Genomic DNA, 17,617 nt, shown 5'->3' on the forward strand with positions numbered 1-17,617 from the left:
ATGACATAATCTGCATTTTGTTGAGGAGCACATATGTAGTTCGAATAAAAATTCTGTACTTAGAAATTGGATTTCCTTGGTATAAGAGTTAAAGGTGAGGAGGCATAGCAGATACTAGCAATTTTTTCTTTAGATTTTTCATCATCCTCCAGTCCAAACCCCAGCCCAGGGCTAGATGCAGCCCTCTATCCGGCTCATGGCCAGCCTCTGGACACAAGATCCTCTGGCCCATTTGACTGAACATGACTGCAGCTGTGCTCTGGTTGCATCCAGAGGGTGTTCTCAGGGTCAGGGAGGCTGTGTGCAGCCTCCCCGGCCCTCAGAACACCTAAAGGCCTAGTGACATCCAGATTAGATTACTGCAACATGCTCTACGTTCAGAAACTGCAATTAGTGCAGAAGGCATCTGCCCGTGTAGTTTGAGGCACATCAGTTCAATTAAGTTAGGCCGCTGTTTCAGCAACTACACTGGCTGCTAGTTCGTTTCTGGGCTGAATTCAAAATGCTAGTCTTAACTTTGAAAGCCCTCTACAGCTTGGAATCCAGGGTACTTGAGGGACCGCCTTCTTCCATACAATTTTGTATTTAAAAAAACTTTTTCTGGCCCTTAACACCATACCAGATATTTGATGCAGCCCTCTGGTCAAAAAGTTACCTGCCACATACACTATTTCTTAGGATCCCCTGCCTTCCTCCTTCCTTCCCAAATTAGAAAATTAACATCCAATCACAAAGAGATTGTAGTACATCAAATATTTATTCTCTTTCACTGGACAATGATATTCCTCCTGTCAGCAAGATGCCATCAATGTGACAGGAGCTCATACAGGGTGAAAATGCAGGCATAGCATATATGCCTACAGTGGCCTGCCTACCTCAAGGACAATACGTAGCCAAATCTCACTCAACTAAAAACAGCATTACAAAATATTTACAGAAAGCCACCAAAAACAATGTAAAAACCTGATGGTCAGGCATTTTTGTAGGAGACTTTTACTAACTGGTTTATTCAGATTTATTCTTCCCTTTAATTCCAAAAAAATATTCAAGAGAAGAAGTCTTTCCATGGGACACAGACATATTTTTAAACATGGCACCCAGGGGAGTACACACTCCTCAAACAACTCCCTCATTCAGGTGTCCCTCTTCCACTAGCTGCAGTAATCTCTCCCCCAAGATGGGTTGATAAATTAACTGGGATAGGAGACTATTCCTGGTCACGAAAAGTTTTTCAACCTGATGCCACTCCAACATGGAATCCCTGTCCCAAGAGTACATTGCTCTCACAGCAACTATGTAACCAAGAACAGATGGTCACAGAAGCCCCTCCATCTCCTTCATGAAGGCTTCATAGACATCATCCTTGGTCTGCACAGAGACAGGGGCAGCAGAGGCAGCCTTAGGAGTTGCTTTGGTGATCTGAACAGAATGTTCGTCATCTGGTTTCCGCTGCGTGGAAGCAGCTGTCCCCTTGTTCTCTCGGCGAACCCGCAGGGCAGTGGGTACAAAACGGGTGATCTCAGCCTTGGGGTTGGTAATCTGTGGTTTGGCGCTGATAGTTGCCGTGGCTTTCTTCTCTATGGTTGCTGCACTAGTATCATCCGCCTTGGGGCGCTGGATCAAGCTGGGGGGAGCACTCAGTACCCCAGGATTTGGAATGGGAGCTGGTGGGAATAGTCCAGGTGGAGGTACCAATGGAGGACGCAGCATGCCTGGACGAGGAGGGGGAATACCTATACAGAAAGAAAGATTAAGCTGGCACTCTTATCTTTGTGTGAAGGCATGCAAGAGACTAAAGGATAAGCACAGAGCAATACTAAGTATTAGCTGGCTTCCTTTTGCCCAGACTCATTTCCTATCCAAGGTGTATGCACACGCTATGTTCAGCAGGTGTATGGACAGTTATAAGCCATGAAAGAGGATGGAAAACTTTTAATTAGTGCAGGAAAGACAGTTAATTATGGCCTTGCACTTTTGAGATTCAGCAGCAGTACATAATGATGCAAGTATTCTGCCATGTTAGAGGTGAAAACATCTGCTTTGTGTCATCACTTAGTTTAAGAATCACTGAAGAGAGACCCAACCCTAACCCCACTGTCAATGTTATAACAATACCTGGAGGGGCTGGAGGTGGTAGCCGTGGGGGAGGACCCCTTGGAGGTGGGCCAGGTGGAAGACCTGGAGGTGGACCAGGTGGAGGACCAGGGGGGCGGCCAGGGGGAGGTCCTGGTGGCAAGAGCCGTGGCAAAGGTCCACGTAATCCGGGCAATCCAGGTGGTCTGAGGAATGGAGGAGCCCCTGGGGGGGGAAAAAAACATTTGCACAAAGGCTTTCTAATTTACTTCAGGAAATAACAGTTCTTCATCCCCTCTACCATTTTATTGTCCTTTCTTGAAATCAGTAAGCTAAGAAAACCAAGGATTGTGAAATCTCTTGCTTCTAGATAAGCACTCCAGCCCATAAAGGCTAAAAGAAATCATAGAGAAACAATTTCATTTAGCAACAGGAGGGAAGCTATGCAACAGCTTGCCATTTTGTTCAGTCTTGCAAGGTGGCTTTGTATCAATGAATCTGAGGCACTGAGAAAGAAGGCATTACCCTTGCAAGTTTCGTGATGTAGGAGGAAAGTCTCTACTGCTAAGCTAGCTTAGTTACTTCAAAAAATTAAAAGACCCCCAATTTTAATTATACCCAAACTAGGAACTCCAGGACAAGGTTGGGATTCTCTGCTCTTAATCAAGTACATACCTGGAGGAGGACCAGGAGGGAGGCCAGTAGGTGGCCCTGGAGGTCTCAAAGGTGGTGCAGGAGGCGGTCCAAGAGGGGGTGGCCCAGGCATAGGAGGAGCCTGTATCTGTGCTGGAGGAACAGGCTGAGGTGGTGGTTGCTGCTGTGGCTGGGCTGCTTGTGAGGGTGTTGACGACACAGTCTCTGTATGGGACTCTTCCATGCTTTGCTGCTGTGGTGTCTCTTCACTGTCTGAGTCATCGTCATCGTCATCATCTTCTTCTTCAGAATACTCTTCTATCTCTTTGCCTCCCTCTGGAATTTCTTGGCCTGAAGAGAAAGAACACAAGCTCTGCCTTTATACAATTCAGGGGTTTTTAAGGCACACAAATTAGACTGTATGCGTACTAAGGACTAGATTGAGATGACGTTTCAAGAAAAGAAAATTTCTCCCTGAAATTAAGAGTGTGCCCTTACATTTGCAGAGGATTTTCACAGAGCAGTAGCAAGCCAGATGTACAGTAAGAAGTTCCTCAGAGAGAGAAAGTATTTCTTAAAATTCAATGCTGAAGTACTTTGGGACATTTTATGTACCTTATGGAAAGTTCAAGCAAACCGTAAGCCCACATTTTAGACAGAGATTAAAAAACAGATGTCATAACGAACTTAGTCTTGCACATTACCAAAGTCCCACTGCAATCAATGGAACTTGAGCACAAAGAGCTGGTCACCAGATTGGAATGCAAGTCACCACATCCTAATAAAAAGCTGTCCCACCAGCCCATTTGCACAGCACATAAGAAGCTCTTCTACAAGCTCTTCACCACCCAGTAGGGAATTCACTGCTCAAGACGTAATTGTTAATATAATCATATTCATCAGCTCTCCCAATATCATGTTTTAAAAATTAAGCATAACTAGAGGACATCCCACCATGGTTATTAAACATAGCCAACAAGACTCAAAATATAAAGGAAACAGTTTTCTGGGCAAACACAGCATGTGATATATATACTCTGATGAAATAGGGCCTTTTCTACAAACAAATGTGTTAGACTTCACTGTGTCAATGGAGTCAGATGTTTTGTCTTTTGAGTATTAACAGTACAGGTATAACCGAATTATCCACGGATTTTTCACCCATGGTTTTATCTCAGTGCGATGAGAAGGACCCTTTCAATTAAAGGAAAAAAACATTTAACAATTTAACAGATATTCCATCAAACATTCTCTCTCCAGATGCTTAGAACAGCTTTTTCACTCGGAGGCAAAGTGACCCCTCCCTTTCCCCAGCACATGAAAGAATGCCAAGCAGAAGTGATTATCATCTCCTCCATTCTTTCCCTGCCCAGCAGCTCCTGGTGAATGGAGGGGACATTGCCTTAGAGTGAAGCCTTTCTAAGTGCCTGCAGAGAGACTGATTGTCTGCCAGATGCATTACAAAAGTCAGCAACTTTTAAATGCTGTCAGCTGTTTTTAAATGGCTGAGTAAAGGGACATTGTTTTTTAAATGCATTTGCTTTAACTGGATTTTTGCCATCCATGTGAGTTCTAGGAAGGGAACCCTCCTGGATACTGTATAGTTGTATGTGTGAAGGCAAAACAAAAGAAGTTTTCCACTGTGAATCTAGTGACAAGAACACCCTCTCACTCACAGGGAATGAATGGTTTTAGCCAAAAAGGCCTCCACTGAGAAGGGCCTGTCCTATATAAACCTGGAGTGAAATCCACATTGCAGTTTGAAGCAGTTGAATATAAGCGAACATAAAAAAAGTAACAGAAATTAGGGACACATGGTGAACCCTGGCACATGGGTAGTGCTGTACATGGGATGTATGCTGCAATTTTACAACTACAATAAGTCTCATATCAGACACGTCTTCTAATAAGAGCCCGAGGCCAACCACAAGAAGTCTGCGCAAGAGCCCTTTCACAACATGTTCAAACATATGGAGTCCAACCCTTCAAAATATTCAGGTATTTCCAGAATCGTGACAATTTGCCAGAATCTATTTCATTGCTCATTTAACTGTTCTAGAAAAACAGCTTTAGCATTTTAAAACGTAGGTTTAAGGAGAAGGCTTGGATTTTCAGGATTATATATTGTACGTGCAGCTCAACACTCTTCTGTCCATTCCCCGCCCTCCCCCCCAAGATCAGCAGCCTAAATTAATTTAGCCAGATTTTGCAGAACTAAGAAAGCAACCAACTGGAAATCAAGGCTTTAGCAAGATTGGCTGAGGTGCTCATGGCCCTACCACATCAGCTCCTGTTTATAAAACAGGGACTTCGTCAGGAGAGTCAAGCATAAGGCCTGCAGGCTGGATTTTTATTTGGCCAACGTGATAAATGGGCTCTCTCAGCATCACCACTGGCTGCTTTCAGCTGCTGAACTGTGATGTAACCCCCCAGCACAAGCAGTGCTGCTAAAAGAGTAGCCCATGTGATAATTGGGCTTTCCCATATCATGAAAATAGGATCAAGATCTGCATGTTTTCTGTCATTTGCAGCTAATGAGTTCCTAAGTGAGAACAAAGTGCTCATTTCTGGTCACCACCTGCTAAATGACATTTCTTTTACCCTCAGCATGTGTCATGGATGCTGTTTGGCCCTTTGTATGAAACAAGTTTGACACCCTTGGACTAGATCAATGCAGACCATTACTTAAGAATATATTTGAGCACTCATTCTCCAGACAAGCAGGCTTCTGTTGCTTGCAATGAAAAACAAAGTGGGAAAAGAACTGAAGAACAAACATATAGTAATTATTATCAAGGCTTCTTTACCAGCCATTCGCAGCATCATGGCCTGAAGTGGAGTCAAGTCTTTGATGTTCTTCTTCTTCTTTCGTGATTTTCCAGGCATATCAGCAAACCGCACACTAAGACCTGCAGAAGTACAAGGGATTACAACTTTAAAGTCCAGGATGCTTTACAGTGTAACAACCACCTGACAGGCAAGAAGTTCAGTTTTTCAGTTCAGAGAGTGGCTATCCACCTCCCCAAGGTAAAAAGTGACATTTGCAGAACAGCACATTACTAAACCTGACATTGTTAAACATCATTTTTTCCGACAAAAGAGACATAATTACTAAACTATGAACGTTGTCTTAAAAACAGGAAGAGGAGATACTGTCACCTCCATTTTGCAAACCTAATAATCCAACATATTCAACTACATGCAATTAGACCAGGATTTCCCAAACTGTGGATCGGGATCCATCAGTGAGTCACAAGTCGATTTATGGTGGGTCGCAAAAAGTTTTTTTTTTAAAACTTTGCAAGCACCCTTGCCCTGTTCGCAGAAGAAAACTGCAGCAGCAGGAAATCCCGATGGAGACCGCAATCTTGCAGCTGGAAGGCTAACCTGTGGTATTTAAATTAAAATGTAACATTTTTCTATTTTCTCTAGTAATTTACATGCCGCAGATCATGGGTAAACCAAATTACAACCTTTTGTCTGGCCCTAACTGCACATCTTACTCTCTAGTTCAGTCTTCTGGGTGCCCTGCAATGACTGTAAACATGTTTGGGGGAATCAGTCCTTGAACTCCATTTCTAGGGAAAGTCTAGCAAGTATTTACACACATGTTATTCACAAGGTCTGTAGCAGCCTTGGGAGCATAGAACCCTGAATATTATTAGTCAATAATGTATTTATTATTAACAATCAATATTAATTCTTTCTAGCTCTCTCTTCGCTTGTCTAGTAAAGCTACGCAAGTCATGAAAGACTGTCATTTTAAAAAGTGGGTCCTAGCTGTAAAAAATTTGGGAACCACTGAATTAGACTGTCAAGGACAACTTGTATGCTTTGTTTCAAAAGAAAATAATGGCTGGTCCTACTCTATCAGCATTACTGAAGGGTGCTGAATGAAAACTAGTAATCAAAATGTTGACAGTCAATTCTCATTCAATGCTTGTTCTCCTGGCTCTGTTCAAACACAAATGAGTCCTGGAAACAGCCATGACTACAAGGATCTGAGGGAAGGACAGAGCTATTTTCCAACACAAATCCATTTTCCTGAACAACGTACCTAGTTTCTTGTCTTCACCACCCTCCCGCTCAGTGCCGTCATCATGAACAAACTCCTCCCCTTCACTATCCACATCACTCCGGTCAGTGTCACTGTCATCAGTTGTGTCATCGTGTTTGTCCTGGTCCATGTCCTCAGGGTACCCCTCATCTTCACTGGTACTGGAAGCCTCTTCATCATGTCCTTGTGGACCTGACAAGCATAAACATGAAGCCACCCAGAAAATTAATGCAACATGCTTGTTTTGTAGTATACCTGCTTCAACCTAACTAAAAAGCAACAGCAACAACTTCAGGTCTAAGATTCTGCTGCATTCATACCAAGAGCATGATTTCATTAGGTGGAAGAAACTTTGTATTGGCAACCTTCAGTCTCGAAAGACTATGGTATCGCGCTCTGAAAGGTGGTTCTGGCACAGCATCTAGTGTGGCTGAAAAGGCCAATCCGGGAGTGACAATCCCTTCCACACCGGGAGCAAGTGCAGTCTGTCCCTGGTCTGTCTCCCTGGCTATGGGCCTTCCTTCTTTGCCTCTTAGCCTCAGACTGTTGGCAAAGTGTCTCTTCAAACTGGGAAAGGCCATGCTGCACAGCCTGCCTCCAAGCGGGCCGCTCAGAGGCCAGGGTTTCCCACTTGTTGAGGTCCATCCCTAAGGCCTTCAGATCCCTCTTGCAGATGTCCTTGTATCACAGCTGTGGTCTACCTGTAGGGCGCTTTCCTTGCACAAGTTCTCCATAGAGGAGATCCTTTGGGATCCGGCCATCATCCATTCTCACGACATGACCAAGCCAACGCAGGCGTCTCTGTTTCAGCAGTGAATACATGCTAGGGATTCCAGCACGTTCCAGGACTGTGTTGTTTGGAACTTTGTCCTGCCAGGTGATGCCGAGGATGCGTCGGAGGCAGCGCATGTGGAAAGCGCTCAGTAAGAATTTTAGTTTCTAAGTCTGTTGGCTAGAAACCTGGTCTACATTCATATCAGTACATTCTGAATATGTGCATCAGTGTTCACTGGGTCTCTGCTTGACCTTTTTGTTGTCATTTTTGGTTGCTATAGTACAGGGGTCTCCAAACCCCAGCCCAGGAGCCCACAGCCTCTATCCGGCCTGCCTCTGGCCTGAAAGCCTCTGGCCCTCAGATGAAACTCAACTGAGCACGACCAGAGCTATACTCTGGTTGCATCTGGAGGGTGTTTTGAGGGCCAGAGAGGTAGAATGAACGAGCCCATTCATTCATCTAAGTTCCATCTAAGTTCCAAATTTATTTATTTAAATTTTATACTTAATTTTTTTTTGGCCCTCAACACCATACCAGATATTTGATGCAGCCCTCTAGCCAAAAAGTTTGGAGACCCCTGGTATAAGGAAAGATGGGGACCACACTTAACAGTTAGCAATGGCACCCTTTTCCCTTGTTCACAACTTTAACCCTTTTTACTGGGTATACTGGGAAAAGGTAGTTTGCTATCATCCACCCAAAGCCAAGAGAACCCAGAGATTGTCTTGGGAAAGCCTCCCTGGCAGGTAACAGAGCACCAATATCCAGAGGCTGTCCTGAGAATGAGAATGAATGTTCTGACAGACATGCCAATCCATTTCCACTCAAAGAATTGAACATAGGCTGGCAGACCCTAACAGTGAAAGAAGGTTATTAAAAGGTTAAAAAATCAAAAACAAAGGACGGAAAAATATAACGAATAAGACACTGATCAACCAGGAAAGGGGCAAAGGAAGAGGCAGGAGCATAGGACACTACAAGCTAACAGTAAACACACAAGCCCTGACATGACTGAGTACTTTTCCTACTAGACTTCCTCACACTGCCCATGATCCTGGTCCTAGAATTACACAATAAGGTTAGTCCCAGAGAAGCACAAGATGCTTCCCATGTCAGGCAAATGCAGAAAGGGGTATATGTACTCACATTTAATGCTTTCAGACTAGATCCACCTCTTAAGGGAGAAGAAGGACAGAGAACAATGTGCCACAGGGTAAGAAACTTTCCCTACCTTTCCCACAAGTCACCCTTCTGCTGTGCAGAAGAGACTGCATTGGTCACATTCAGAAGAGGGGAAGGCCATTTACCTGTCTCTGGACTATAAGACACCTCCTCTTCTCTTCTCCGAGAGGCTATCTCTAGAGTGAATCCTACTTTACGACCATACATCTGCAGAACCTGAGGTGGCGGTGGCCCTGGTGGAGGTCCAGGAGGCTTCCTGCCTGGGGGTAAGCGAGGAACACCATGCCCTGGAGGTGGAAGTACAGAAACAGGACGAACAGGAGGCCTAGAAATAAGATTTTAGAAGTACAAAGTTAAGGATTGTTCAGCTTCTCCCTGCATCCCCAAGGCAAGCTACAACAGAGTGAGTGAAGTTTAATGGCATTTCCTGAAGAAACTATGATGGCTTTGGCAACCCTCCTAACTGTGCCCTTAACATCTACTAATTTAAAACTATAATGATGCTGTCTCCATTTTATGTTCTCTAATCCAATGGTTCCCAAACTGTGAGCCGTGGTTTCCCGAGGAGCCATGGGAACCAGTCAGCCATTGAATCCTCACAAAAAACCCACCACCCTATACAATGTATAAGATTGTATGGCCCTCATGGGGAGCCACAGCCAATGGCCCAGTAGGTCAACGGAGCCCCCAGTCAAAAAAGTTTGGGAACCATTACTCTCTAACTCAAACACACATATTCCAAGGCAAGATGCAGGTTGTGTACAATGGAATTCAACCAAAGTAGTCTTCAAAACAGGTGACAGCAGCAGCAACAAAGGATGTGGCTTATAAAGTGTCACTGAAGAAAAGCTTTAATGAGACTTGAAGCAAAAAAAGGACTTGTGAACTAAACACCATGGTTGGCAACCTTCAGTCTCGAAAGACTATGGTATAAGCCTACAGCACCCGGTATTCCCAGGCAGTCTCCCATCCAAGTACTAACCAGGCCTGACCCTGCTTAGCTTCCAAGATCAGGCATCTGCAGGGTAACAGACAGTGCTGCTTCATAGTTTGCAACCCCTTTATAGAAGCCAGCAAAATCTGTTGTGGCCACACACTATACAGGTAGCAAAAGGTTAACAAGCCAATCCACATGCAGAGTCAATTTTCAGCAAGTTTCCTGTTTGTAAACTGCATATTTTGCATTTTTTGTACAAGTTACATTTTGTAAAATGTAAAATTACTGAAGTAGACGTAAAGTGATAAGCAATGAGATTCAATCAATTTAAGGACTCTATCCTTTGCTTGTTCCAGAAGCATCCCTCAACTCCCACCTGCTACAGTTTAGAGTGGATAAAGGAAATAAGGACCATGGAAAAGAAGCACCAAATTCTGAGCTGAGAAAAGGACTCTGAGCCAGGATCACACTTCATCAAAAGACAGTTTCAGGGAGCTGCATTCTACTATTGCACTGGTCAATGTTTGCCCTAATTTCTGGCTACTTATTTATGGCCTATTATTTTAAAAAATATTTATACAGGTGGGCCTTGTATTCGCAGGAGATCTGTTCTTGGACCCCCCACAGATACCAAAAATTTGCAGATAAGGAAATCTGCTATCTTCAGCCCTTTAACCCTCTGAAGGAGACCAGTGCTGCGCTCTGCTTCCCTCTGGGCGGCTTTCTGAAACCCACAGAGGCCTCTATAGGCTTCAGAATGGCTCATATAAACAAAAAATGTGACTTCCAAAGTGACATTTTTATGCATTTTAAGGCATTCTAAGGCCAGGGAAAGCAGGACCATGGGCAGAGGCTGCAGGCAGACAAGCGTGGCTTCTGTGGGCATCAGAAAGCCCTCCAGACAAAACTAGGCCCACACTAAGCCAGATCCACAGATGTAAAATCTGCAGATAAACAGGCTCCACCTGTACACCACTTTTCAACAAAAAGCTCACAAAACAGTTTCTACAGCTAAACAAATTCTATTTCCAAAGCTCAGTCTATCTGCTTCTAATAGTGCTGTGGATGTCTCAGATTTTATCTACAGTCCTGTTTATCTTGGAATACCTTCCTGCATAGACTTTAAAAGGGAGCTACAGCCCATTTCTTGCACTTTAAACTCGGAGCTTGAGAACCACCATTCCACTGTATGAACAAAAAGCATTTAACAAATCCATCAATTAGAGAGTAGTTAAAACTCTAAAACCACAAGTCAACCAGCAAAAACCCTCCTAAATCACGACATGGGGGAATCTTATCCACACGCCTCAACCCCATTCAGAATTTCCAGCCTCTCAAACGACTCCTTCTTACCCATAAGCCGATGTCTTTTTGAGAATAGAGGGTGGCTGGGCTCCAGGGAGCGGTATGTCTTGAATGAGGATGTTGGAGGGCGCATGAGGCATATCTGGCAAGGGGATGCTCTCCACCTCAACATGCTGAGCATTCTGAAAAAAATTAAAGTACCACTTAAGCGGATCTTCAGGAGGATATCAGAATGCACATTGTCCTTGTTTTGTGTAAAAGCATATGAGATTTCTGAAACGTCTCCAGACACTGTATCCCAATTAATACTGGATGGGCAGATCTAGCAAATGAAAGTTACAACAGCAACCCAAAGCGACAGTAGAAGCTCACAATTGGGAAACCAAGGTTGACATATAAGAGCAACAACACTGACTTATAATCAGCCTTTGCTGAAATAAAGTGAAATACTCCGAGTGCTGTATAAGCATTATTAAATCAGCCTCTAAGAATTTTACAGCATGAGCTCTAGCAAGCCTTTCAATGCCTAATGCATATCAGGCAGCCAATAGCACATTTGGGGACTAACATTTAGTTCCTGTAACGCAACTGTGTGGAAGGAACATCATGTAGCAAGTCACAGAAATGCAGTGGCCCAAGCAATGTCAGTCAAGTAGATGAAACCTGAGGTAGGGAACAGCTGGGATTCTCGTGCTGTTCAAGCCATCCAACAGACATGGTGCTGCTCTTCAAGTACCAACCACACTGCGCTGACACATGCAGACTGGGGGTAAGAGGCCATAAAGGAGAAGTGCATATTTGGCACATGATAACTAAGCAAAGGAAATCTGAAAAGCAACTAAAGAACCAGTCTTGCAACATGCAAGCATAATCAAAGGGTAATAGGTAAGCAACAAGGGCAGATACCTTTACAGCATCAAAGTACTGGCTGAGCTGCGACCTCTTCTGTTCATATTCCACCTCGAGCTTGCGCAACTCCTTGAAAATGTCTGGATTCTCCTTCTCATACAGCCGCAGGATGCGCTCAAAAGTCTCACGCAGTTTCTTGCGTTTGTCCTTTAGCACCTTCTCATTAAGTTGGGGTTGCTGCACTGGGTTAAACTCTAATCAAGAGACAGAAGGATCAGGACAGCCAAATGAAAGCAAAAGAGAATGTTGCAGGACAAACCTCAAGGTCTTTACTTTCTCTCCCACTTCCCCCACCCCAAACATGTAATGAACATGCCACAAAGCACGCTGTGACAGCATTAAAGTTTGCAATGCCAACAGGAAGCCCTGTGCTATCCCACCGGCACCAGTGCAGGACCCAGTGTGCACTGCAGCAGATAAGCTCCATACCGAGCAGCCTGGGGCAGGGGGGAAGGAAGGGGATAGGTGGAAAGGGGCCCAGATCAGCAATACAGGCATGCACCTTATCCTATCCCCCTTCCCAGGTCAGATTCGCTGACACAGATTTACTCAAACTTACTCCAGTAATTATGAGGTGCAGGTCCAAGCAGACCCCTAGTCACAGATGTGGCTTCTCTAGGACAAGGGGACACATGTCCCCATACCTCGAGGCAACCTGCAAAATTCCCCTGGCCCCACTGCATCAGTGTGGGGGGATTTCAATAGGATTGGGCTGTCAATCTCCTTTCTCTAACACACAATACAGTTTCAAATGATGTCTGTCAAATCACATAGGCCCATTTCCTCCTTCTGGCTTTTACTGTGTGCTGCCCTCTCTCCATTCAAGTCTGCAAAAAGGCCTGCATTCAAACTCACCCATTTCATCCAGTTTTTCCATGTCTCGAATGATTTGCTTGGGATCCTTCATCTTCAGTACTGCTGCTCGGACCATCATACGCTGCTTCTTGTTCTGAATTCACCAGAAAAGACGACATCGGGGGAACAAAGTTCATTAGAAGTGCAAAATACTGAATAGTGATACATACTAGTAAAAGGCAACATACAAACACTTCAAATAAATAGTATTCTTCTATTTAGTTATATCTACAAATCTGACATCATTCTGACAACATAAGGAGGAATATGTTAACAGCCCAGGATTTTCCCACTCACAATCTAAAGAGACCACATGAATCTCATGTAACACATACCATGTCTTCACATATTATACTGTCCTCAAATTCCAAGTTTAGTGAAATTTTTACAGTACTTGTTTTTAACTGGGAAAAGTTTCTCTTTCTCCTCTTTCTTCGGTCAAACAATACAATATTGTAATACTGACCAACTAAAGGAAACGATCTTCCAACAAATACATAAAACTACAAAAAATTCTTAGGGCAAGGACTAAGAATGCCTCCCTTAAACTTTATGAAACAATTAGACAAGAAAAACAGACCAGTTCAGATGCCACACTCCCAAAACAACAAAGTGTGATTTGTTGAATTATGAATGTGTTACAAAACTGTGCTGCCCAGCAAATATGCCTGGCTTGTTAGAAAATTTCCTGGTTAGTCAAACCACAGCTTACCAGGATGTCCAGGAAACTGCACAAAATGCTCCCCCTAAATGAGGATTGATCCTGATTCACAGGAACCACTCAAACCACAGTTCCTCAGTGGCATGGCAACCTATGCAATTTCTAAGGACATTCCTAAATTTTCTTACTTGGAAATTGTCTAAGCCATGCTTGCTGGGGAGGGGAGAGGAAGCATATGGGCACACAATACATTCCTGTTCTAACTATTGGGCTGCAAATGTGACATCTGAACCAATATCTATTTAAAGGCCCATAAACTAACCATTAGCACATACAATAGCATTATCAAGACTTCATTTTAAATCAGGGACATAACAGAGAAGTACAGAACTGCCAGCCTGGGTTTAGCAATAAGGCAATAATCTCTCACCTTCTTGAGCTCTCTTTTTCGGGCCTCCTTGCCTGCAAAAATACAAACAATCTGAAAAGACCAATCCATTTCAAAGCCAGTGTTGGGAAGCATCTGGCTGCAATCCTGAACATATTCATTAGAAAGTAAGATTCATAAGACTTATGCATAGCCCACACTCAACTACATTTCGGACCAGTTTGTTTCCCAAGACCTTGAAGGTACAAAAGTCTTCCATGCGATTCCAATGGAATCCGATGACATATTCACCCACATGAAGGGAAATGCCAGTAACTGGCAACCCTTTTCTAAGAGCACTAATTTATGTTTGCCTAAAGGTCAAATCCCACATTACATTTTCTCACACAAAGAGAGAGCCACCAAACAGGAAAATGCACAAACACTAACATATGCCCCACCAGCAGCATACTTGCAGTAGAAATACACTGCACAGTATTTCTGACATTAACATATGAACATTTTCCTATTGGGTGATTATCACTGGGCAGGAAAAATGTTACTTTAGCCTTGCTTAAGCAACACAAACTGCATAATTCATTGTGCTTGAACGTAGTTTGTTCTATTCTCAAATCACTGGACAAAATTGTAACAAAACGATTTCAACTACTAGTTACTTGAGTTAAGTTAAAGTACCTCTTACTCCTTTATACTTTTTAGTCAGCCATCCCCAAAGCTGGACTGGATTTCCAGCACATATATAGTGGGGGGGAAAGCTGTAAACTACCTCACTTCTAATTAATCATTTAGATGCAGCATTTAGGAAAAAAAAACACAACAAAAGTTCATTTACAAAGTTAAACCAGGTTTCTCCAGTGCTACATTTCAGATGTCTTCCCCTTGGATATAATAAAACAGCTGCCTTTCTTCTGTGTTATTATTTAATGCAGTGATAAAACAATATGTGGCATTATATCTCATACAATGTTGAAAATTTTCAATCATGTATCTCCCTCAAACCTCTGTGCACTTAAAAAGAAACTTTCTGAACACTTACGAGCTTGGTCTGTGGGATTCATAAACTTCCCACTCTTGGTGGAAGACGTGGATCTCCGCCCCATCTTGACTGTTTATTTCTATCACCGTTCCACTGAATGAAACTCAACTACTGGGGAATAAAAATCAGCATCATATCAGCAAAGATAAAATGTACTCATTGTACCCTCCCTCCTAAGGTTGCCAATCCTCTAGGATTCATGGGGAGGGGGCTCCAGGAATCACTCTCTCCCCAATTGGACTGCTAAAAATAACCCTGGAGATTTTATCAAGGCCTCCCTGACTAAGCATTGGAGAAAAATACAATTGCCAGGAAACACATCAGCCAGGGCAACCCAATTCCCCCCCTTCCCCAAAGGACCTCCCTTCTCATAATCTGGATCAGGGGTGTCCAAACTTTTTGGCAGGAGGGCCACATCATCTCTCTGACACTGTGTTGGGGGCCGAAAATTTACATTTCAAATTTGAATAAATTTACATAAATGAATATATTAGAGATGGAACTTGTATGAATGAATGAAGGTCTTGCAATAGCTCAAGGTCTATAAATGTCCTTGTACAAAGCAAGGTTAGCCTTTCCTTCACTGCCACTGCTGCATCACAGACATGAAACAGCAAGCAGTGGAGGGAACACTTGTCCCACAGCTCATGCAAGAAGTCGAACAGTCATCTTCACACTGAGAGCAGTTGCGTCAGGCCAGCATGGGCTCCAGCAAGTCTCCAGAGGGCCACATGTTCATTGGAGACTGGGGGCTCCCATGGGCCAGACTGAGTCCCTGAGGGCCACAAGTGGCCCCCGGGCCGTGGCTTGGACACCCCTGATCTGGATCAACAGCTGTGGAGACAAACTAGTACAGTGTTTCTCAATACTTGCCCCCCACTGTACCACTTCACATGGTCCACCAATCAGACATACCATCTGAATTAACTGGTGATGACATCAACACCGATTATTATTTCTGGGTTCAGAGGTCAGATGCAATGTTACCAACACCAATAAGAGTCTCAGAACGGATGGGAGGGCTTTTTCGAGAGTGGAAAAGCACACTTTGGAGCTCTGCCTGCCAAGCCAAGCCTCCTACCACTGTGTGTTGCATTATGTTTAGCTGCTGGGCAGCAGGTGTCCAGGGGTCCTGCGAGTACCACCAAACACCACCTGAAGTAACACTAGTTGAGAAACACTGAAATAGTATAAGACAAGATACAATGATCATAACTGTTACTTTAGAGCAGGGGTTTCAAAACCCCAGCCCGGGGGCCAGATGTGGCCCGCAGTGAGCCTCTATTTGGCCCACAGCCAGCCTCTTGTCCCCTGAAAGCCTCTGGCCCACTCAACTGAACATGACTAGAGCTGTGCTCTGATTGCATCTGAAGAATGTTCTGAGGGCCGGAGAGGCTGAGTGAATGAGCCCACTCATTCATACATCTAAGTTCCATCTTTAATTTATTTATTTAAATTTTATATTTATATTTTTTCCCCAGCCCTCAGCACTGCACCAGGTATTTCATGCGGCCCTCTGGCCAAAAGTTTGGCAACCCCTGCTTTAGAGCAGTGATTCCCAAACTGTGGGTCAGGGTCCACTGATGGGTCGTCACCTGACTTTGGGTGGGTCAGGAAGCCCCAAGCAGAGTCTCCAATAAAAACACTGGTGATGGAAAGATCAGATAACCAAGTGCCTCAAACCCAATTCAAAAATCAGATTGCTGCTAATTGCGCTGCAAAGACCTCAGATCCTGCAATTTCCAAGAACTCAGCTCCTACAGTTTGCAAGCTTGGGTAAATAGAGAGAGATAAAACTTGGAGCATCTGTTTTCTGCTTATTACTCCTTATAAATAAACAAATTAGGTCTTTCCAGATCTCTTTTTCACCCAAGTCTCATAAACCTACACCAGGTGGATACGGACAGAGTGCCATATTAAAAAGTGGGTCCCAGTATTAAAAAGTTTGGGAAGCACAGTCTAGAGGCTGAAGCATTCTTTGTGCATTCTTTGTTGCTGTGTTCAAGTTCAGGTCATGCTGCATTAGTAAAGTAAGAACAGGCACTGCTGGATCAGGCCAAGCACCCACCGCGTCCAGCTTCCTGCACCCCACAGTAGCCCACCAGGTGCCGTAGGGAGACCACAAGAGACCTGCGTCCCATTGCCACTCCCTTGCACCTGGCATCCTCAGGGAGCCTACTTCTGAAATCAGGAGGCTGCAGAGACCCATCACGGCTTGCCACCCACGATGGGCGTTTCCTCCAGAAATCTGTGCAGCCCCCTCTTAAAGGCTTCCAGGCCAGATGCCGCCCCCACACCCTGTGGCAGGGAGTTCCACAGACCCACGACAGGCTGAGTAAAGCTGCAGAGCAGACGCAGATACACACCCACAGCTCAGCATGACCATCGCCCCCCCCCCCCCGTCAGCAGCAGCAACAGCTGATGCCCAGGAAGCCGAGAGAAGGGCCGCATCCCCGCCGGAGAGCGCACAGAGGGGCTTCTCCCCGCCACTCACCCGTCCCGCTGCCTGGCGCGGAGGCCGAGCGCAGAAGCGGAGCCCACACACGCAGGGGGAGGCCCTCCGCGGGAGCCCTACAGCGCCTGCCGCCTCGCCGCCATCTTGGAAGCCCGCACGATCCCGCCGCCGCCGCCACAGAGACCCGGGAGGGTAGAAGGGCGCACCACAGGCACTTCCGGTTGACGTCCTCGAAAGCCGTCATCGGTCCTCCAAGGGAAGGAAATGGGGTCGCTGTGGGGGATATAGAGAGAGGCAAGGTGTAGACTCACACAACTGGACCCTTCGGGTAGCGCTGCGAGCTCTGTCAGT

The 17,617-nt window shown here is 44.7% G+C and overlaps 1 protein-coding gene across 2 annotated transcripts; it reads right to left on the minus strand.

The window, feature by feature from the left end:
* Window positions 1-738: 738 nt before the first annotated feature.
* WBP11 (WW domain binding protein 11) lies at window positions 739-17,455 on the minus strand. Of its 2 annotated transcripts, none has more exons than XM_066633610.1 (12): window positions 17,306-17,455; window positions 14,812-14,919; window positions 13,818-13,849; window positions 12,727-12,820; window positions 11,869-12,065; window positions 11,011-11,144; window positions 8,846-9,045; window positions 6,764-6,955; window positions 5,514-5,615; window positions 2,749-3,057; window positions 2,116-2,298; window positions 739-1,733 (listed from the first exon to the last, which is right to left on the minus strand). In XM_066633610.1, exons 2-12 carry the CDS (start codon window positions 14,873-14,875, stop codon window positions 1,315-1,317), a joined length of 1,926 nt encoding a protein of 641 aa, XP_066489707.1. In that variant the 5' UTR covers window positions 14,876-14,919; window positions 17,306-17,455; the 3' UTR covers window positions 739-1,314. The 2 variants fall into 2 exon arrangements, with proteins under 2 accessions (XP_066489707.1, XP_066489706.1); XM_066633609.1 differs by having other exon boundaries at window positions 14,812-14,922.
* Window positions 17,456-17,617: the final 162 nt, after the last annotated feature.

The sequence above is a fragment of the Tiliqua scincoides genome, chromosome 7 (genome assembly GCF_035046505.1).
Source record: "Tiliqua scincoides isolate rTilSci1 chromosome 7, rTilSci1.hap2, whole genome shotgun sequence".
Taxonomy (NCBI): domain Eukaryota; kingdom Metazoa; phylum Chordata; class Lepidosauria; order Squamata; family Scincidae; genus Tiliqua; species Tiliqua scincoides.

Coding starts and splice junctions, on each gene's coding strand:
- WBP11 (XM_066633610.1), bottom strand. CDS start 14,875: ATGGGGCGGAGATCCACGTCTTCCACCAAGAGTGGGAAGTTTATGAAT. Junction 3,058..5,513: donor CATGATGCTGCGAATGGCTG/GTAAAGAAGCCT, acceptor CTTTCTCTTCAG/GCCAAGAAATTCCAGAGGGA. Junction 2,299..2,748: donor CCCTCCTGGTCCTCCTCCAG/GTATGTACTTGA, acceptor TTCCCCCCCCAG/GGGCTCCTCCATTCCTCAGA.